The sequence below is a fragment of the Gymnoscopelus braueri genome (genome assembly GCF_963280865.1).
Source record: "Gymnoscopelus braueri genome assembly, chromosome: 8".
Lineage (NCBI taxonomy): Eukaryota > Metazoa > Chordata > Actinopteri > Myctophiformes > Myctophidae > Gymnoscopelus > Gymnoscopelus braueri.
The window spans coordinates 3,979,585-4,002,287 of NC_137609.1; the positions used below are offsets into that span (position 1 = coordinate 3,979,585).

Below are 22,703 nucleotides of genomic sequence, written 5' to 3' on the forward strand. Positions count from 1 at the left end.
CATAATCACACCTGCCCTCACTCACTCCTCATTAGTCTCTCTCTCTCTCTCTCTCTCTCTCTCTCTCTCTCTCTCTCTCTCTCTCTATTCCCTGGCCCCGCTTATCGCTGCTTGCAGCTATATTTATATTTATTTTTGTGTGTAAAAAACTTTGTAACTTTTTTTATATGCTTTATAAATTAAGCACTTTGAAACTGAAGATGATGGCCAATGTTGATGATAGTATAAATGATAATAATATCGTATCGATATCGTGAGCCCAATATCGTGTATCGTATCATATGTACCGTGAAATTAATGTATCGTGACACCCCTAAATAGATTTTGAGTCATGTCAAAGAAGTTTTCTAATAATATCGTATCGATATCGTGAGCCCAATATCGTGTATCGTATCATATGTACCGTGAAATTAATGTATCGTGACACCCCTAAATAGATTTTGAGTCATGTCAAAGAAGTTTTCAAAACATGATATTTTGACACTTTAAAAACTGAAAAATTACAAATAACTAATGGGTATAAATACATGTATTTAAACCTTTTTAAATGTCTCACCATTTCCTGCATTTTTGGGTGAGCGGGAACATAAAACCTTTTTTTGGTTGAGTGGGGAACATAGAACCTTTTTTAGATCCTTTTTGGTTGAGTGGGGAACATAGAACCTTTTTTTGGATGAGTGGGAACATAGAACCCTTTTTTGGTTGAGCGGGGAACATAGAACCCGGGGAACATAGAACTTTTTTTGGGGGGGAGGGGAACATAGAACCTGGGGAACATAGGTACGGTCCCGTTGCTTTGCCACTCGCTTTGCCACTCGATGTGCCATTCACTTTAAGCATGCGCATACCCTCTATTGACTTTTAATCAGTGGTGTAAAGTACCTAAGTACATTTACTATCAACATGTACTTAAAGTACCAAAAGTAAAAGTACTAAAATGTTTGAAAATAGATGCGACGCATTGTGAGCTTGTAGATCTGCTATTTTCAAATGGCCTATGTATAAAATAGGCTAAAGTGGTTAATGTATGTTTTATAATATAATAATTGATAATTGCAAAGTAACTAGTAACTAAGCCGTCAAATAATTGTAGTGGAGTAAAAGTACAATGTTTGTCTCTGAGATGTAGTGGAGTAGAAGCACTGAAAATTGTAAATACTCCAGTAGAGTTAAAACAAATCTCAAATTGTACTGAAGTACAGTACTTGAGTACATATACTTAGTTACCTTTCACCACTGGTCTGGGTTTACATTGCATCTTAATGTGTCATTCTAATAAGGTCCATAAAGTTGTCTTTGTCTTTAATAAAGGTGTCAATAAAACAAAACAAAAACAAAAACAAACAAATGGCGTGCATCACGTTATTCGGTACTTCCGGTTCATGGAAACGGTTCCGGGGAGTGTTTAGTTCCGCCTCGTGAGGCGCAGCGAGCGGCGTTAGCAGTGTTTGTTGTTGTTGTTTACAAACACACACACAATCATCAATAATCCTCAATATCAGTGATTAATAATCTGCTTCATGTGTCTTCCACCTCCCTCACTGTGGAAGTGTCAGCTCACATGGTCAACACTTAGCCGTTAGCTACATTAGCTACAGTAACTACAGTATTAGCACTAACATCTACTTTATGTTTATGAATGTTGTTCACACTGACGCGTTGACTCACATCCAGATAACAGGTACGTTCTTTATTATTATTTATTGTTTGATGTGTTTGTCTCTTATGTCATAGCTCTGTGTGTCTGTCTGTCTGTCTGTCTGTCTGCCTCTTTGTGTGTGTGTGTGTGTGTGTGTGTGTCTCTGTCTGTCTGTCTGTCTGTCTGTCTGTCTGTCTGTCTGTCTGCCTGTCTGCCTCTATGTGTCTGTCTGTCTGTCTGTCTGTCTGTCTGTCTGTGTGCCTCTTTTTGTGTGCGTGTGTGTGTGTGTGTGTGTGTCTGTCTGTCTGTCTGTCTGTCTGTCTGTCTGTCTGTCTCTTTCTGTCTGTCTGTCTGTCTGTAACAGTGATATAGTGTCATTAATCTGTTCAAAATTAAACACATTGTGAAATAAGTAAACAAATAAAGCAGAAGTTTTACATGTATCTATCTTATCTGATGAGCTTCTTGCGCGTGGATGCTAGGTGATCATGTTTCTAACAGGGGAAAAGTTGAATCATATGACTTCTAGAGACTGTAATATCATGAGTCATATTTCAGCCATGTTTAAAAAATACAATGGTACAACATGCTACGTTTAGCAGCTCCTGCTCATCAGGCTGCCTTTAACGGTTAAAGTTTAACCCATTAATATAACCTGAGGCCGATTCTACAAATGTCTTCTAAATCCTAACAGTTTTCGGAAAAACATATGTTTCTATATCAGTGGTGCTCAAAACCTTTTCATGTCACGGGCCCCCAAAATGATTTGTCTTTGGCTGTTAACCCCCATCTCAAAATATTTAGTTCCAGGGACCCCAGAAGCAGAGATTTTAGTTTGCTATAAAAATGAATAAATACATTTATATATATATATATATTCAAAGATTTGCAAAGATTTTCTCAAGTTTTAAAAAATAGCAGATATACAAGCTCTTAGCGCGGCACAAAGTGACAAGCTATGACCTTGTAGATCTGCAATTGTTGAATAGCCAAAGTATAAAATAATAGTTAAAGTAGTTAATATGATTGTAACGCTATATTAACTACTTTCGCTGGGGTGGTACCCCCCCCCCCCCCCCCCCCCCAAGGACCCCTGGACCACTTTGAGAACCAATGTGCTATATATAGCTAAAATCTAAAATGACACCGATGCTTTCCCGGTTTTAATGGGTTAAGAAAAGATGAGGACAAAATGAACAAAACCCCTGAAAACTCACAGTGCACATCTGTATCTGTATATACACATCTGTGGCCTAACAGTTATAAGAGCGATTTTGTAACGGAAAGGTTTCTGGTTTGATTCCCTGGACCGGTAGAATAACTCTGGGTGGGGAAGTGACAACTCCCCCCTCACCCAACACCGCTGGGGGGGGGGGGGTGTGTGTGTGTGTGTGTGTGTGTGTGTGTGTGTGTGTGTGAAGCAGGGCTTTCCTGAAAAAGAGAATTTGTTCTCAGTGAACCCCCCCTGGATAAAAAAATCGTAGCCTCATAACAAATAGATCTACTACTGCTCCCCCCCCAAAAAAAAATTAATAAGCACCATTCCGTTGGTATGACCCATGTAAGGTTCAAGATTGTGCTTTATTGTTACATTGTGTATACAGATGTGTAACACTTGTTTTGGTTCGGCTTCCTTCAGACATTGCAGCAGTATAGGTAATAATACTAATAGTAAGTAAAAAGATATAAAAGAGAGAGAGAGAGAATGCGAAAAAGAGAGAACATCAGCGTATGTACACGTGCATATGAATTTGGTATATTATATACACCAACAGCATTTTTCAGTAGCCTCCACATTACTTTATGTATATGTAAACAACTTCACTGTATCTTATATCAGTGGTTCCCTAATCTCTCAAGAACAGATTCTGCACTGCGTTGGAATCTGTCGGGGAGGTTCTTCATAACGTGTGCGCATTGGCTACAAGTGGGCGTGCCTTCAGATCAGGAAGCAGGCCGCGCTTTACCCAATCAAATGTAGTGGGCGGGATTCACATGTCCGTCGATCTTTCCCCCTCGAAACAAACCCAAACTAATTTAACAATAGCGTCCGCGGAGCAGACAAAACCACGGAAAGATATTCACATTTTAACTTACTCTTTCATCATAGAAACAAGTGGGCTTATAACCAAAACGATCCATGTTCTCTGGGAGAAGTGGTGTTAGTGTTCCGTGTAGAAATATTGTTAGTGGGAATGAAAACATAGTGGCACCCACCGGAAGTGAAAGCTGAAGGCAGACCTAAATCCCCGGTTTTCTTCCGCCCAGAGCCAACAGACATAGAACAAACAGCAGAGGTCGCTGTTTTTCATTTTCAGTTGGATCTGGGTTCCCAGATTGGTGGTTCCCAAACTCGGGGTCGGCCCAAATTATTTTGGATTATTAGCTTAATGTGCAACATTGTTTTCTCACTCATCAGTAAACAAACCCAACATACAGTATAAGTGTATACAGGGTTTCTGCACATTTATCCCCCCAAGGACCCCTGGACCACTTTGAGAACCAATGTGCTATATATAGCTAAAATCTAAAATGACACCGATGCTTTCCCGGTTTTAATGGGTTAAGAAAAGATGAGGACAAAATGAACAAAACCCCTGAAAACTCACAGTGCACATCTGTATCTGTATATACACATCTGTGGCCTAACAGTTATAAGAGCGATTTTGTAACGGAAAGGTTTCTGGTTTGATTCCCTGGACCGGTAGAATAACTCTGGGTGGGGAAGTGACAACTCCCCCCTCACCCAACACCGCTGGGGGGGGGGGGGGTGTGTGTGTGTGTGTGTGTGTGTGTGTGTGTGTGTGTGAAGCAGGGCTTTCCTGAAAAAGAGAATTTGTTCTCAGTGAACCCCCCCTGGATAAAAAAATCGTAGCCTCATAACAAATAGATCTACTACTGCTCCCCCCCCAAAAAAAAATTAATAAGCACCATTCCGTTGGTATGACCCATGTAAGGTTCAAGATTGTGCTTTATTGTTACATTGTGTATACAGATGTGTAACACTTGTTTTGGTTCGGCTTCCTTCAGACATTGCAGCAGTATAGGTAATAATACTAATAGTAAGTAAAAAGATATAAAAGAGAGAGAGAGAGAATGCGAAAAAGAGAGAACATCAGCGTATGTACACGTGCATATGAATTTGGTATATTATATACACCAACAGCATTTTTCAGTAGCCTCCACATTACTTTATGTATATGTAAACAACTTCACTGTATCTTATATCAGTGGTTCCCTAATCTCTCAAGAACAGATTCTGCACTGCGTTGGAATCTGTCGGGGAGGTTCTTCATAACGTGTGCGCATTGGCTACAAGTGGGCGTGCCTTCAGATCAGGAAGCAGGCCGCGCTTTACCCAATCAAATGTAGTGGGCGGGATTCACATGTCCGTCGATCTTTCCCCCTCGAAACAAACCCAAACTAATTTAACAATAGCGTCCGCGGAGCAGACAAAACCACGGAAAGATATTCACATTTTAACTTACTCTTTCATCATAGAAACAAGTGGGCTTATAACCAAAACGATCCATGTTCTCTGGGAGAAGTGGTGTTAGTGTTCCGTGTAGAAATATTGTTAGTGGGAATGAAAACATAGTGGCACCCACCGGAAGTGAAAGCTGAAGGCAGACCTAAATCCCCGGTTTTCTTCCGCCCAGAGCCAACAGACATAGAACAAACAGCAGAGGTCGCTGTTTTTCATTTTCAGTTGGATCTGGGTTCCCAGATTGGTGGTTCCCAAACTCGGGGTCGGCCCAAATTATTTTGGATTATTAGCTTAATGTGCAACATTGTTTTCTCACTCATCAGTAAACAAACCCAACATACAGTATAAGTGTATACAGGGTTTCTGCACATTTATAAAGTGACAATTTAATGACTTTTAAGACCGTTGTAATACCAAATTGTCTTCTATTACTGTACGTAAGAAAGAGGCACACAATGTGAAAATAGCCGATATGAGCTTGTAGATCTGCTATTTTCACAATGTTTATCTGTGGAACCGAGTCAAACTAAATGTAATGCCTACAATTCCAAGTGCATGTCAGGGTGGGGGGTCCCCAGTTTAAATATATATAATTATATATATAATTTTAGGGGGTCATGGCCTGAACAGTTTGTGAACCCTTGTTCTACAGCAGTTTACGTATGTATGTTGCAACATTTCTTTGCAGAACACAGTCATATAAAAGATATGCTGCAGCACTTTAACATCCTTCAATAATGAACTGTCCTTTTAAACCTGGACTTACTTACTTACACTGAAAAAATCTTCAACGTTGTTCAGGTCAAGGACCCTTAGCTGAGATGAGTGAGATGCAGAGAAGCAGGGACCCCCCCACTAAGTATTAAACTGTGTCGCAGATAGCTTCATACTTGTTTGACAGCACGTAAAAAAAAGGTTCCTATCACACAAAGATTTAGCGGCCCCTCTGTAGTAACTCTGAGGACCCCCTAGGGGTCCCGGACTCCCTGTTGAAGACCCCTGCCCTACACGCTGCCATCTGCTGGATGGAAGTGGTAACTTATTTCACCCATCAAAAAAAATAATAACAGTAATAATTGATTCCGAAATAAAAATATATATATATGTGAAAAATCTGGACATTAAAAATCGCGATGCTTAAGTGAATGGACTTTTCCCCTCAGCCCTAGGTTGCTAGGTTATCATGATGCGGGTGGATGCTAAGGTGTTGTTTTTAACTGGTTGCTAGGTGGATGCTAAGGTGTTGTTTTTAACTGGTTGCTAGGTGGTCATGATGCGGGTGGATGCTAAGGTGGTGATGTTGGGGAAGGAGAGCGTCGGGAAGACCAGCCTGGTGGAGAGATACGTCCATCAACGCTTCCTGGTTGGACCATACCAAAACGTACGTATTACTTCCTGGTTGGACCCAAGGAAGGTTTTGAAAGGAAAGGACGTTCCGTCCAAAACATACCAAAACATACGCATTACTTCCTGGTTGGACTGTACCAAAACGTACGTGTTACTTCCTGTTTGGACCATACCAAAACATAGTTATTACCCAAGACAAAAAATAAATAAAGACATGCCATCTCCGGTTTATTTCCTGTATCTGCGTGAGGTAGGTGGCCTCCTTTTTAGGAGACCAAAAGCAGGTTGGAGTCTATTGATTCCAATGGGAGAGTGAACGTGAACACAGCTTCTGAACCATTATTTAGCTACATGGTCACTGAACTAAATATTGGACCCGATTGTCAGATGCCACACAATTTCCACAAGATTTTTATACTAAAATGGCTTTTTAAGTAATGTGATCTTGTGTCTTCCAGACCATCGGATATGATATTATATATCATATTGCATTGTATTGTATTGTATTATTATAGTGTATTATATTATATTATGATGTTGTGTCTTCCAGACCATTGGAGCTGCTTTTGTTGCCAAATCCATTCAAGTTGGAGACAAAGTGGTGACTTTAGGAATCTGGGTGAGTTGATTAATAATAATAAATATGATGATAATATGATTTATGGAGACATAGTGGCGACTTTAGGAATCTGGGTGACAGCCCATTTCGATGTAGTTTTAGTTATAGTCTTTTGAATGAAATTCTATGTAGTTCTAGTCATATTTTAGTCATCTGAAATGTTTTAGTTCAGTTTTAATTGACTAAATATCTTAAGATTTTAGTCGGCTAAAATGTATATTGGCAGGCCCTGATGGCGTCGTGATGCCTGATTTATACTTAGCCTCGTTCGTGCTGAAAATGTCTGATCTACAAGCTTGTAGTTTTTAGTCTAGTTTTAGTTTTAGTCTAGTTTTTATTTGTTGATGAAATTGTCAGTATATTTAGTCATAGTTTCATCATAGCTTAGTTTTTATTTAGTTTTCGTCAATGAAAAATGTTTCATCATAGTTTTATTCGATGATATTAACACTGCATTTGTGATCTAATGAACATTATTGTCCCATTGGACACTTCACGTATAAACTGTACAAGTTTGAAATGTCACAAGCTGAATCTGTCGGTCTGTCTGTCTGTCTGTCTGTCTGTCTGTCTGTCTGTCTGTCTCTCAGGACACAGCAGGTTCAGAACGTTATGAAGCCATGAGTAGAATTTATTACAGAGGAGCCAGAGCTGCCATCGTCTGTTATGGTAAATAATACTACTACACAATACTGCTACATTACTACTATTACTATTATTACTATTACCGTTACCATTACTACTATTACTATTGCTACTACTACTACCAGTACATGAGTAGATTAGTTCTAATACTATTGTGAAAATTAATTGACCTTGTAGATCTGCAATTGTTGAATAGCCAAAGTATAAAATAATAGTTTAAAGTAGTTAAAATATAAAAGTATTTTATTTAATTTTTTTACATTGTGCAACAATTGTACAACTTCATTGCAAAAAACTACTTCCAGCACAAGATTTTTATGTTTCGGCTCAGTTGTGTGTGTTTACTCTTGCTTGTATTGTCTTGCAACCATCAATACATTAGTCTACATCACTTTTCTTTTTTCTCTTCTTTTCTTTTCTTTTGCAATCCCCTACATTTTCTGAAATTACACCTCTGGCCGACGCTCTGAACCAGCATAGAGCACCCAGGGTGAGCATAGAGCACCCAGGGTGAGCATAGAGCACCCAGGGGTGAGAATAGAGCACCCAGGGGTGAGCATAGAGCACCTCCCCCCAAAAACATTTGTCCTGCTACAGCTGTATGTCAAATCATTGTTGTCGTAGAAAAAAAATCACCACAATATGCAGCTCTTGTCGCAGCCGGGCAAGACGTCTGTCACATCATAAATGAATTACTAGATGTGTAAGATCATAAATGTATTACTAGATGTTGCATCATAAAATTAATTAAGATGTTTTGATTGATTAAATATTTTATTAGGCAGAAATGTAAAAACAGCACAAGTACAGTTAATAACACTTTGTCTAAAAGGTCCGTCCAAAAAAGTCCTTGTGGTCTTGTTTCCGTTGAGGTCCTTGGTATTCAATTAGACATAAACATATAAAGTAGCACCAAGCAGTCACATCATAAAATAAATTGCTAGTTGTCACATCATAAATTAATTACTAGACATCACATCATAAATTAATTACTAGATGTCACATAAAATGAATTACTAGATGTGTAAGATCATAAAATTAATGACTAGATGTGTAAGATCATAAAATGAATTACTAGATGTGTATGATCATAAAATGAATTACTAGATGTGTAAGATCATAAATTGAATGACTAGATGTGTCAGTCACTTGCCATGTGAAAAGACCTTTAAGATTCATTGGCTCCAAATGTTTAGTTATCATTGTATTTAAGTTAATACGTTAATAAAACCTCCTTATTCCTTGTGAATATGACTGTAGTCTGTCAGATTTAATCACCTCCAACCAAATATGAACACATGGAGGTAGTGTGTAATTTGTGACTGATGTTTCATAGATCTAACAGACAGCAGCAGTTTCCAGAGGGCACGTTTCTGGGTGAAAGAACTACAGAACTGTGAAGAGGTAATAATCTGTTTATAACCTACCAATAACATTATACATCATATTTGATAATTTAGGAATAAACACAATGTTTTAATCATTTGACCTGTGACCTTTGTCAAATAATGGGTTAAAGGGGTAGGCAACCTTGGGCACTGGTGCCAACATTGGCACGAGATAGGGTGATCACTGGCACACTGGTATAAGTGTGAGAGAGAGGTTTTTTCTTTTACATTAAATATTTATATTTATAACATTTAACACGCAACTTAGGTACAAGGATTGTTCAGTTAGCTCACACTAGCTAACACTCAACTCTCCCCATACCCTGCTCCCTCATGGGTCTTTAGTCCCCGTTCACTTCACCACATGGACATTTAAAAAAAAGATCCTAAATAAAGAAAATAATTAAGTTAAATCAGCAAAATCCACAAAGAGGAAGGGAAAAAAACATTAAAAAAAAATCCTTTTCCCTTTTCCTCTCCTCCTCCCCAAATAGAAAACAAAATAGATAGGTAAAAATAACAACATAAAAGGTAAAAAGACAAATGGCATCAGGGAGTCTTGTCAGATTAGTAAGGTTTATAGTGCCCCAGGTGGACATAAATCCACCTGGTGACCCATAATTCTACAAACCTCCGGTGAGACCAAAATGTGGTGAGGCCAAAATTTGTTCTGCCCGGTTCTCCTCACTGGCTGGAGCAATTGATCTGAATCTGCACACAGCCATTGACGCGTTATTATGGATCCCATCCCACACCAGCTCTTGGCAAACCCCGCTGTTATTGGTCAGTAGTCACTGTGATTGACAGTTCTCGTTTTTGCAACTATGCTTAAACCTAACCTTAACCCTAACCTCAGTAAAACTATGCCTGCCAGGGAGCCAATCAGACAGGTAAGGCGGGCCTATATTGGTGGGATCCATAATCACGCGCCATTGACCATTACCATGTGCACCTAACAGCGAAGCCCGTTTTTCGCTTTCCCCAACTGGCAGCTGTTTATTAGCGTTTTTATGTCAAAGAATGTCATGGTTACGGCTGGCCAGCTGTGGGATGGCCCCAGAGGCGTTGCTAGGTCTCTACTAGGTTGGAGGCTTAGCCCCCCAGGCAACGTGCACGCGCGCATGTGTCCCCCCCCGCGCACGCGGGTTTTGGGCAGATTTGGGTACTTTTTTCCCAGTTTTTGGTAACTTTATTTCGGTTTTAGGGTTAGGGGTGGGGTTAGGTTAGGGGGTTTTTTTTTCTTTTTTTTTTTGGCTTTAGATAAAACATTGGTGGCTATAGCCACCGAAGCCCCCGCGTAACGACGCCACTGGATGGCCCCGCGAGGTATGGGACGAATGATCGAACTGCGTGTCTGCCACAAGCACACAAAGAGAGTGGCCCTCATTTATCAACGCAGCGTATAAACCGTCTTATATTTTTCCATATATTCGGCCGTACACCAACGTCGAAGTCACATTTATCAACGAATCCTACACAGCTGATCCGAGCGTACATTTGGACCCAGCCTTGATAAATGTCACGGCTGAAACCGAGCGTCATTTTAATAACACGCCCTTAAATATTCTCAAAACGCCCCGATTTTACGACATGAAGAAGAACCAGAATACGACCAAAGACATCAAAAGCCAATAAGAAAGAGTTTCGCCCGCTCGCCTTGCCACACACGCACACGCCCCTCTTTCTTTCTCTCTCTCACACACACACACACACACACACACACACACACACACACACTCACACATGTAATCCGTACCGTAGCGGTACAATCTTTGTCATGTAGGCTTGTAGCCTACATGAATGACATATTATGATACCAATCACATCGCCATGAATGGAATACGTTTGTATATTAATTTATTTAACCCATACCGAGCAGTGCGCGTTCGAGTTACACTAAAATAAAGCCGTCATGTAGGCTATTCCCATTTCCCAGTGAGACTCGGACCGTCAGACGGGCGAGTCCCGTCCCGCTCCGCATTAATGAGAGATAGCCTGGAGAGAACATTAATGGATGAAGGCTGGTGTGTGTTGGACCATGGGTTAAATGTCTGATCTCCCGGTGGACATGAAAATATAACAGCAGCGCCGCTGCACCGGTCTAAACTCCAGAGCGCTTTTATATTTTGAAAATGGCAGATCTACAAGCTCACAACGCGTCGCGATGCGACGCTGCCTTGTGAGCTTGTAGATCTGCTATTTTCAATGCAGCCAGATCTACAATCTTATCTGAATGACTGTTAAAGCAGTTTGTTTAAATTACTTTATAAAATGTTATATTTTCACAGGGATTATTTATTAGTGTAGATGTACATTTAGGAGTGGATTATGTGTCCAGATGCCTGTCAGACAGTCAGACAATGCTGATCCGCAGGTCTAGAATGGAATAAACGGGTGCAGCCAACGTCAACAACTGGTCTCTACCAGACGTGAGATTTCAGCGTACGGTAGGATGAAGCCCATGTCAGGATACATTGATAAATGCCGAAAGGTGCGGTGATCTCGCCGTACGCCCATTATTTGGGCTGCACCGTGTGTGTGTGTGTGTGTGTGTGTGTGTGTGTGTGTGTGTGTGTGTGTGTGTGTGTGTGTGTGTGTGTGTGTGTGTGTGTGTGTGTGTGTGTGTGTGTGTGTGTGTGTGTGTGTGTGTGTGTGTGTGTGTGTGTGTGTGTGTGTGTGTGTGTGTGTGTGTGTGTGCGACGGGACGCGCGGGGGGGAGGGTGCGACGGGACGTGACAGGACGACGGCACGGCATAACCCCACGTTTGCAACTACTTTCGCCTGCGCACTTCACCGGGTATGGACTAGTTTGTGATAAGTGTCCAAATATGATAACCAATAACTCACCAGTCGAGGACAAGACCACAATCTCTGAATGCTATATAGAGTCTGGAACTACAACTCCCAAAATCCGAGAAAGGAAACTGGCACTTCCGTTCACGAAAATATATTTTAAAATATCTTTACATTTTACTTTTTAATTTCCATTTCTGCCAAGCAGCAAGCCAAATATACGTGGGGAGGAGGCTTCACATCCGGTTTATATTCTAATCATGATCAGAGCTTCCGAGTCCCAGACTGTATGACATTTGAAAATTGTGGGAGGCAACAGTCTGGCCACGCGAGACTACTCGAATCTGAGCTTGATTCAAAATATCATCTGTGATGGATTCCCCAAGTTCCCCCTCCCAGCCTGCTTTAATTCCACCCAGAGAGGTGACCCTTAAGGAGGAGATAATGTTATAAATAAAAGACATGAGCCCATTTGCCTGCCTGGGAGCATCCAAGATAGACTCCACTCCTGATCTGGGGGGAATATTAGGGAATGAGGGATTATTATGTTCTAACAAAATTGCGAATTAAAAAATATCTGAACAGGTGTGAAATGTGAAATGTGAAAGAAAAGATTTCATAAGGTGAAGAAGAAGAGAGAAAAAAAGGTTATCACCATATGGGAAAACATTTGTATTTTTATGTGGTGTCATAATTAAATTAAATGTAATGTTGATATGGCATATCAATCAATGACTATCAAGAAAATAAAAACATAAAACTTAATGTGAAAAAGGTTTCCGACCCCTGAGTTAAGGTAAATAAAAGAAGACAAGAAGTTTTTTCGATGTGCTACACTATATAATTGATATCTAAAAGCACAGACTGTGATGACAGGGTCTCAAATGACAGGCGTGTTTTTGTGTTTTCACATGGCTGAAGATATTTTATATAATATGATAAATATGACTATAATTCTGACTGTGTGTGTGTGTGTGTGTGTGTGTAGCATTGTCAGATCTATCTGTGTGGAACCAAAGTGGACCTGGTAGAAGCAGATCGCAGCATCAGGCAGATCGACCGACACGACTCCCAGGACTTTGCTGACGGTACGTTCTGATTGATTTAATACTGAAACGTTTTAATTAGTTCTGATTAATATATTACTGAAACATTTAGTATGTTATGATTTATGCATTACTGAAACATTTTAATACTTTACGATTTATTATTTATTACAGAAACATTTTATTTATATAGCGCCTTTCAAAAACAAGTTACAAAGTGCTTTACAATAACAACAGTTAAAAAATACAATACAAATCAGACATTAATTTCATATATCTCATCATAAAGAAAAAGCTGTCCGATAGAGGTGAGTTTTTAGAAGAGATTTGAAAGAGGACACTGAGTTTGCCTGCCTGAGGTCCCCAGGCAGTGAGTTCCACAGCCGAGGGGCCCGAACGGCAAAAGCCTGGTTGCCCTTTGTGACAAGGCGAGACTTTGGTACCGAGTTAAAAGATCACAGATATACGCAGTAGCCTGACCATTTAGGGCTTTAAAAACAAGCAGTAAAATCTTAAAATCAATTCTAAAACTCACAGGTAACCAATGAAGGACCGTAAGGACTGGTGTAATGTGCTCGCTGAACATTTCGCTTACTGATCCCTGAATAAAGTGCATTGCAATAGTCAAGTCTGGACGAGATAAAAGCGTTAATGACCTTTTCTAAGGAATGGCCTGACCTTTCCTTACAGTTATGATTTATTTATTACTGAAACATTTTAATTATGTTATGATTTATTATTTATTACTGAAACATTTTAATATGGTCTAATTTATTATTTATTACTGAAACATTTTAATATGGTCTCATTTATTATTTATCACTGAAACATTTTAATATGTTCTCATTTATTATTTATTACTGAAACATTTTAATATGGTCTCATGTATTATTTATTACTGAAACATTTTTATACGTTCTGATTTATTTATTACTGAAACATTGTAATACTTTATGATGATTTATTTATTACTGAAACATTTTAATACGTGTGTGATTTCTTCAACTGGTTGGCTGTATGTGGAACAGCAGGATCAGGTTTACAATGATAATGCTTAACATCATAATTTTACATTGTAATGATTGTTTAAGGAACACAGCGTGCCTTATGAGGAAAATACACAGACACACAAACCCTTGCTAACACACACACACACACACACACACACGGCAACGGGCCCACCATCACCACTGCGCGCGCACACACACACACACACACACACACACACACACACACACACACACACACACACACACACACACACACAGTCTCAGCGACAGCGCAGCTTTAGTTTGCAGCTTGGAAATATAACCATTATTTAGAATTTGTGGGGATAAAGGACGCTACAAATATTGCAGTGAAATGTGAACTGTGTGCAGGACAGAAAACATTGTCCACCTCGAGTAACAGCAATGCTAATCTCCTGAAGCACCTACCGTAACTAAAGTACACAGGGTTATAAAAATAGTCGCCAAAGACCCATCCGTCTCTATCACCGGCAGTGACCCAGATGGAGCTACTCCATCTAAACAGCCAAAAAGAAAATGTTTTAATCGCCACAACATGTCACCCAGACTCAACTAAACAGATTGATAGCCATTTTCCAGGTACGTTGTTGAGGACATGCTTCCCATCGCAACGGTTGAGTTTGTTGCCTTCAGAGAACTAGTCAGCAAAATCCCAGTGAAAGCAGCAGGGCCACTACAGTGCAGAAAGATGTTTAATTGTTCCAATACATTTCATAATGACAATTGCTACAATGGTCTTTTCTCTCACTGTGCCACAGAGCAACACTAAAACTAAACACTAAAAAAGTTTTAGTCAGTTAAATTAAGTCCACTCACATCTATATGCAAATGACATCAAATGCATTCAAACTGATAACTCTGACTGGGGAGGGAGTGTGGGAGATAGGTGGGTTATTGCTCTGAGTCTAATGATCATTACATCCTGATGTGAAAGAAAACATTTCTAAAGAAGAAACAAATAAACGTTATGTATACCTATCAAAATCATTTGGAAATATATATATTTTTATTTTATTTTATATATTTTTTTAAAAAGAAAAGTGAAGTAACTAGTTACTTTCGTAATTTAGTAACTAGTAAAGTAACTAGTTAGGTTTTTGGAACAGTAACTAGTAACTATAACTAGTTACTTTTTAAAAGTAACTTGCCCAACACTGCTTGTTTTTATGTGTAACCTTAGAATTGAAACATAATTGTCATTGACAGAGATTGGAGCTCAGCTGTTTGAGACTTCCAGCAAAACGGGAAACAACGTAGGTAAGTCACCCTCATTATGGAAGCTCATTGGTCGAACACTGGATGAGTTCAGTCATTGGTCGGTCGACCAGATTGTGAACGGGAGGTCAACATCGATAAACTATTTTATATTGACAACACAACAAACTAACTAACTAACTTACTTGTTGGAACGGTATAACTTCTCTTTCCGTGTGTGTGTGTGTGTGTGTCAGATGAATTGTTTCACAGGGTAGCAGAGGATTACAACAGCTCCAGCTTCCAGTACATGACAGGTCAGTGTAATAATGATGTTAAACCTGTCAATAATACTGATATTAAACCTGTCAATCTCACATGAAATATGGACAGATTTAATTAATATTCATATGTTAAGTAGTGTAGATGACATGGCAGTGTTGTTAGTTATGTCTGTTCTCTTTTGAAGGTTGAAATCATCCTGTTTGTGTCTCTATCTGATTTGATAATAAATTAAATAAGTCTAATATTTGAATGTTTCAGAGGACAGTGGAGCCGTGGACCTAGGACAGAAGAAAGACTCTTATTTCTATTCCTGTTGTCATAGCAACTGAACCTGGACAGACAACCCGGAAGTGGAAGTGATGTCACGTTGGCTATGGATGGGCCTGGACAGACGTAGGTCAAAGTTCATACAGTGATACTTTTTCTTTTTCACAATAAGAGTTATGTTCGGGAGTATATGGAGTGGTTGCCGTGGGTTACGAGGAGCAGACTGCCATGTTGCAAAAGTGATCACAGGAGGCGGGGTTTGTAACGTTTTATGTTCAGAATGATGCACCTTTTTTATTTAGCGTAGCCAATAGTTTTTACCCCTTTTTTCTCCCAATTTAGTCGTTATACAAATGAAGTCCTCCCAATGCTGTTTTATTGGGACCCCTAGCTTCCATGGTGGTGAGCAGGTACTTTACCCCCTGCACCACCTAGTGGTGGGGAACAGGTACTTTACCCCGCTGAACCACCCGAAAGCCTAATAATGTTGTAACATTGTTTAGTTTCTTTGATATCACTCCAGCATGGCCTTATGTCGTCTTACACCATCTCATCTACATTTATTTGTTCATCAAAAGGTAGGATAAGTGATATTTTTAGGTAAAAACAAAATGTTATGAATTTTATTTTAACAAAGGAATATCACTGACCCTACCTTTTTAACTACCATTTTTGTACAAGGAACTTATTTAAGAAGGAAAGGACACGTAATTTTCTCTTATCTGGCAATAGGCTCTGCGCCCAGCAGCCATATTGTTAAGAAATTGGGCCTCTTCCTTACTTCCATCACAGGTGTTACCAATGACACTAATGAAGGCTCTGTTCCATTCTGGTTAAACAGAGTCAGGGTGCTGACATTGTTTAATGTTGGCTCACTGGAAACAGGGACCCTCATGGTTCCTTGAGGGGGTTCCAAATGGCCCCTTACTGGTGTGTAACTCTGAGAGTGTTACAAATGGAACCAAATGGACCCATTACGGTTCCAAATGAACCCTTACAAGGTCCATTTTTGTTCCATTTGTACACTCTCGAGTTATGGGGTGTCTATGCTACACTAAATGGAACTGAGCCCTTATTAGTATCATTGGTAACACCTGCGAAGGAAGTAAGGAAGAGGCCCTATTTGAATTGAATAAACACTTTCTGAACAACTGAGACCTTTGTAGAATAAACAGTTAAGGAAAATAAAAGACACATCACACATAGTTTTTTTATGTGAACACTATAATTTTATGGCGGTATCTAAAGAGCACAGAGTATGTTTTTGCCCCCGGAAATACAGAGATTCCAGACTAATATCTATGCAGTGATATTAGTCTGGCCTTGCCAGGCTAGTTCATAAGCTGGTCCAGTCAGCTCTCATTGACTTCAATGTATGTCCATTGAACTTTAATCACACTGTCAGAGCTGGTATGTGGACTTCCATGTCTGCTATACAATATAATAATATATTATAATAATAATTTCAAGGACCACCGTAACTCTGAGAGTGTGCAAAGAAAACTAGTGGTTCCATTTGTACACTGTCAGAGTTGCAGACCTGTAAGGGTCCATTTGGAACCCCCCTATTGGAATGGTTAAAGGGAATTGTTAAGGAATCGGATCGTTAAGAGGGAATTAAGGAACCGGAATCATTAATATCCTAAAGGATCCAGATCCTCTGCCTGGTACAACACTTCACTTCCTTCTTCAGTTATCGTTGCTGTCGGGCAGAAAGCTCATATCTCTATGTTTCATAAATGAATGAATACCCTACTTCATCATGCTACAGAAAAAAGACGTGTTGTGAGCTTGTAGATTGGCAATTTTTGCTATGTTGGAAAAGCTTTGAAACAGAATGTGAAAGCGTGTGTGTGTGTGTGGGGGGGGGGTATAAATATTGAACCAATGAAAAGTATTATCAAGAGCTTGTGACTAAATAATAACTACATTGGATCCATTGGAACACAGGTTATTTTTTAATATTTCCTGAAAGGTAACAGTTTTGGACATTTCCACCGGACAGAGACGATGTGTTCCTTACCGTTGTTGTCCTGAAGGAGGCGCTAAGCAGCTCCTCTACCAGTGACTTTGACGCTTTCAGACAACGTCATGATTTATTGATTAAAATATCAATACATTATAAAACTTAAATATGACAAAACCACTGTTATTCATAAATAGTTGATAACTATTGGGGGCAATCATCTCTGATGGTGAGACAACAACAACACACACACACACACACTCACTCAGGAGATGTCAGTGGTGTTATTGGAATGAAACCAATTAATGAGTGATACATGAATAATTGTAGGATGTTTGGGAGAAAAAAACATGTTTTGCTGAATCTTCATTGGAGACAAAATAAATGACTCCACCATGTTTACATGCTGGTTAACTTAACATGTATAGTTCAGTGGTTCTCAAAGTGGGGTCCGGGGACCCCCGGGGGTCCTGGGGGGATGGGGTTCCAGGGTGTCATATTTAATATTAGTTAAACAACTTTAACCCCTACCTACTATACGTCAGCTATTTTAAAAAAATCTTAAAATAAAATGTGAAAAATGTGTTTGAAACATGTTAACAACACAAATCTTGTTTTCGGATGGGGGGTCCACAGATCAAAACATTCATTTGGAGGTCCTTTTTGTGAAAAAAAATTGAGAACCACTGACTTAAAAATATAGTTAAAGCTGCACTATGTAACTTTCCTCTTTTGCCCTGGATTTGAACCCGGTTTCCTGCACAAGTGCTGACAGTTTTACCATTGCCAATACCAATAGAGCCTGCCTGCTTGCTCAGGGGATAAATTGAATCTTGAGCATCAGGTCAAAATTTGTGTCAGATACTGTGTCTAGGTGAGACATGACCTTTGACACGATCTAAATGTCTCAATTGAATAGCAGGGAGACTAAATATAACCACCCCAATTATATAAGTTATATTGTATTAACATACTCTACCATACAGATTGGACAAAAAAAAAATACATTACAAAAAGGAGGCATAGTGCCGCTTTAACAGTGACATTAATTCATGCTGTGTACCTTAACATGTATAATAGAGAGCACCGAAGTCTGACGTAATTTACACATCCTTTGTTTGTCTACCTGGTTCGCGGTTTTCCACCCCCATTCTGAATCCCCATAGAAGTATTTAATATCGCGTCAAATAAGAACTGTGTTCCAAAAATAAACAAATGACCCTGGCGGTTTTACTCTTATGGATATGAAGCATCAACTGACGGTGAGAAAACGCTAATGTTACTTCCGCCGAATTAGTTAAATTTTTGCCAGAAACAGACTGTATCAAATATAAGTGACTGACTATCATAAACGATACAGAACCTCCTCCCTGACAATATCGCCAGGACAGTTTGTTTATTTTTGGACCACAATTCTTATATGAGACGATTCTATGATGACCCAATGTTATTCTCCATAGCGAAATTACTTTACGAACCTGGGGATGAACGAGTGACGTCAGGACTTCTGTGCTCTATGGAGATTATTTTTGTGCCATGTCTACATTTTGGTTAAAGTTCTACAGATGTTACTGTAAGGTGTCTTGCAAAATTGCATATTTTCCTGAAACAAACATAAGATTGCCTTTTTCTTTCTTCTTTTTTTTTAACTGTTATTTTCCTGAAGTGTTTGCTCTGATATTACCCCCCCCCCAAAAAAAAAAACAATCTGATGATTACACAATAATCATCTAGCTGTGCATCATAACCGACACAGCAACACAGGTAGTGTAAAACTGTTGCATTACAACAGATAAATATCAGCTACTGACATCAGTGAAAGTCATCTTACTTGCTGATATTCTGATGGCATCCAAGGAGATAAATATCGGCGACATATGGCTGCATCTCTAATAGGTTGTGCCATGAAGAGCAACCACACACACCTTAATCGTGGGCAATGTCACTGGTTCTCAACTTCTGGTCCAGGGACCACCAGAGGTCTAAATGGACCTGAAACACAGAGGATTTTGCATTGTAGATTGGCGTCCCAGAGATAAAAAATTGTATCAAAGTGGGGAAATGTAAAAAAAAGGTTGAGAATGGCTGGTATATATAGTTATTTCTATGTGTATATAAATACTATAGAATGTTTCAGTATGTGAATGTATGGGGTCATGTTTACACGTATAACTTTAATCTGAACGCTGACTAGAGGGAATAAGTGATTTTATGATGGTTTTGTTTTTGATTTTCAGAGGAACTGCTCACAAGGACAGATTAAAAACGTATTCTTTTTTGTGGTGATGCTTGAGAATGACTTGATTCAGATTAATATTGTTGTAAAAAAAAAAGCACATGATGATAAAGAACTGTTGATATTCAATAAAGTTACATTAATAAACAAGTTGGATTCCCATCTTTTCAAGACCAGACCATAGAGAGATGTTGTCTTCTACCTTGAGCCAGAGTTAATTTTGTCGACTAAAACTGACGAAAAATGTTGGTCGACTGCCTTTTTTCACTGACAAAAACTATGACTAAATAAATTATATTGACAATTTTGTCAACAAATAAAAACTAGACTAAAATGTTAGGGGGGGACTAGTGGAGAAGAGATCCAGTAGAAGTAAGACAAGTCATTTTATGCTTGGTTGCGCATGGGTGTCACGCTCCGAAAATAGCAGATCTACAAGCTCATCGCAGCGCGACATGTTGTGAGCCTGTAGATCGGATGTTTTTGGCAGGCAGCTAAGTATAAATCTGGCATTACGATGCCATCACGGCCTGCCAAAATATTTTTTGTCGACTAAATCAACTAGATTTAGTTGACTAAAATCTTGTGATATTTAGTCAGCGAAATATGTACTAAAAGTAAAACACAAACATTTCAGATGACAGATATTCAAAAGATATTCAGATGACTAAAACTAAATTAAAATCTGCTGTCAAAATTAACACTACCTTCTACCCAACCCAGACTAGCAAAGTGAGCTGGGAGAAGGTGAGTCCTGGGGGAGAGGCCTAGTAGTAGTAGTAGTCTTATTAGTTTGTTTTGAGAGGTCTGAAGTTTGGGTTTTAGTGACATTAAGATGTTAGTGAACCATGCATTGAATGTCCACGAGAGTCATCATTCTTGTTGATAAAAGAGGATATCCTGCCCAAAACGTGTTGTTTTTTGGTTGACTTTCATATTCACCGTTGATGCCATTTTTCACCGGAAGGTTTGCTATCCAAATAGCAACCTCTCCTTTACTTGTGATTACATGGTCACCAACTGTGACCGTAAAGTGTTCGGACTTACAGAGGTTGACTATAGACCAGAGGTGTAAAGGTACATTTTCTGTACTGTACTTAAGTACAATTTGGAGGCATTTTTTACTTTACTGTAGCATTTCCAATTTTCAGTACTTTTACTTCTACTCCACTACACCTCAGAGGCAAATATTGTACTTTTACTCCACTACAATTATTTGAAACAAAACACACAAAAAAATACAGTAACCGCTTCAGCCCTGTATACATTTCGGCCATTTGAAAATAGCAGATCTGCAAGCTCGCGATGCGACACATTGTGAGCTTGTATATTTGCTATTTTCAATGGATTTTCTTTCCTACATTATATACATTTGAAAACTTTTGCATAATGAGTACATTCTACTACCAATACTTTTGTACTTTGAAATCCAGACTTTTACTTTTAACAGAGTATTTCTTCATTATGGTTTTAATACTTATACTTAAGTAAAACATGTGAGTACTCCTTCCACCACTGCTTTAGACCCTTAACTACAGTACAATATAAATAGTCTTGCTGGCAGTGTACCCAAATGTAAGCCACTCATCTGTGTTGTGAACTAACCCTAACCCTTAAAGGGATAGTTCACCCAAAACATTTCTTATTTTCTATCAATTACACACACACCCCATGAAGCCTTGAATTCATGGAGATTGTTTTGTTTTTGTCGCATTCTTAAGCCAATAATTTCATGACCGGCGGAAAGATGCTAATGTCTCCGGTAGGAGACTCAAAGTTGACACTTTGAGTCTCCTACCGGAGCCACCGCCGGTCATCAAATTATTGGCTTAGGAATGCGACAAAAACTAAAAAATCTCCATAAATTTTAGTCTCCATGGGGTGATTAATCGATAGAATAGAAGTCATATTGGGGTGAACTATCCCTTTAAACAATTCAGCCCTTTTCAGCTTCCCCCCCCTGCATGCTTGCACTGTATTGCTATTACAGTCCAATAACTTGTCTTTTGTTCAAATGTCAGTCTAGCCAAATGTAAGTAGTTGTGAAAATCTCTACAAAAATGTAATTCAAATAAAAATAGCCTTTCTTTCATGTAGAATGAGACACAAGGAACAAGCTGTATATATATATATATATATAGTTCTTTCAGCTCTTTCTCACCGGCACTCAATTTGGCAGCCATTTCTGAAGAGAAGGAAATTACAGCAAAATTATTATATCAGCCTGTACCTTCACAACTTCTTCAAGCTCCATTTTTGAATCTCATTTAGCACAACAAGCATGTAGCTTCTTAAACATCCTGACCTGAATTTTCCTTTGAAATTCGTTCCATCTCATGTTTGGTGATGCCCAGCTCCAACCGAAGATCACTCACTGAGTTCCTCTGCTTCTCGACTTCTTCCTCCACGTTGCTCAGACTCTCTCTGGTCTCTGCTCTCACTTCCACCACGGTGGTTCCCAGGCTGTGCACCATGTCTCTCTGCTCCTTGACTTCTCCCTGCACGTTGCTCAGGCTCTCTCTGGTCTCGGCTCTCATTTCTACCACGGTGGTTCCCAGGCTGTGCACCATGTCTCTCAGCTCCCTCAGCTCAGTCCAGATGTCAGGTTGGAAGAGGGTCGCTGTTTCTACATCGTTGTCTCTCTCATCGACCGACCCTCCCTCTCCCTGAGCTCCAGCCTCAGAGAGACACAACAGAAGAACAAGCAAAGCTCCAGCAGCCTTCATTCTGGAACAGAGTGACTGAAGATACTGTAGGGAGGCG

The 22,703-nt window shown here is 39.4% G+C and overlaps 1 protein-coding gene across 1 annotated transcript; it reads left to right on the forward strand.

The window, feature by feature from the left end:
* Positions 1 to 1,401: 1,401 nt before the first annotated feature.
* rab24 (RAB24, member RAS oncogene family) lies at positions 1,402 to 20,081 on the forward strand. The gene is made up of 9 exons (XM_080434601.1): positions 1,402 to 1,681; positions 6,391 to 6,507; positions 7,024 to 7,092; positions 7,683 to 7,761; positions 9,074 to 9,141; positions 12,907 to 13,006; positions 15,199 to 15,249; positions 15,444 to 15,503; positions 15,730 to 20,081. Exons 2-9 carry the CDS (start codon positions 6,397 to 6,399, stop codon positions 15,798 to 15,800), a joined length of 609 nt encoding a protein of 202 aa, XP_080290727.1. The 5' UTR covers positions 1,402 to 1,681; positions 6,391 to 6,396; the 3' UTR covers positions 15,801 to 20,081.
* The last annotated feature ends 2,622 nt before the right edge of the window (positions 20,082 to 22,703 follow it).

What these genes read in the sequence shown, in the direction of transcription:
- rab24 (XM_080434601.1), top strand. Translation starts at nt 6,397, where the DNA reads ATGATGCGGGTGGATGCTAAGGTGGTGATGTTGGGGAAGGAGAGCGTC. An exon ending in AACTACAGAACTGTGAAGAG is followed by an intron (nt 9,142 to 12,906) that starts GTAATAATCTGT and finishes GTGTGTGTGTAG; the next exon opens with CATTGTCAGATCTATCTGTG. An exon ending in CTCCCAGGACTTTGCTGACG is followed by an intron (nt 13,007 to 15,198) that starts GTACGTTCTGAT and finishes TGTCATTGACAG; the next exon opens with AGATTGGAGCTCAGCTGTTT.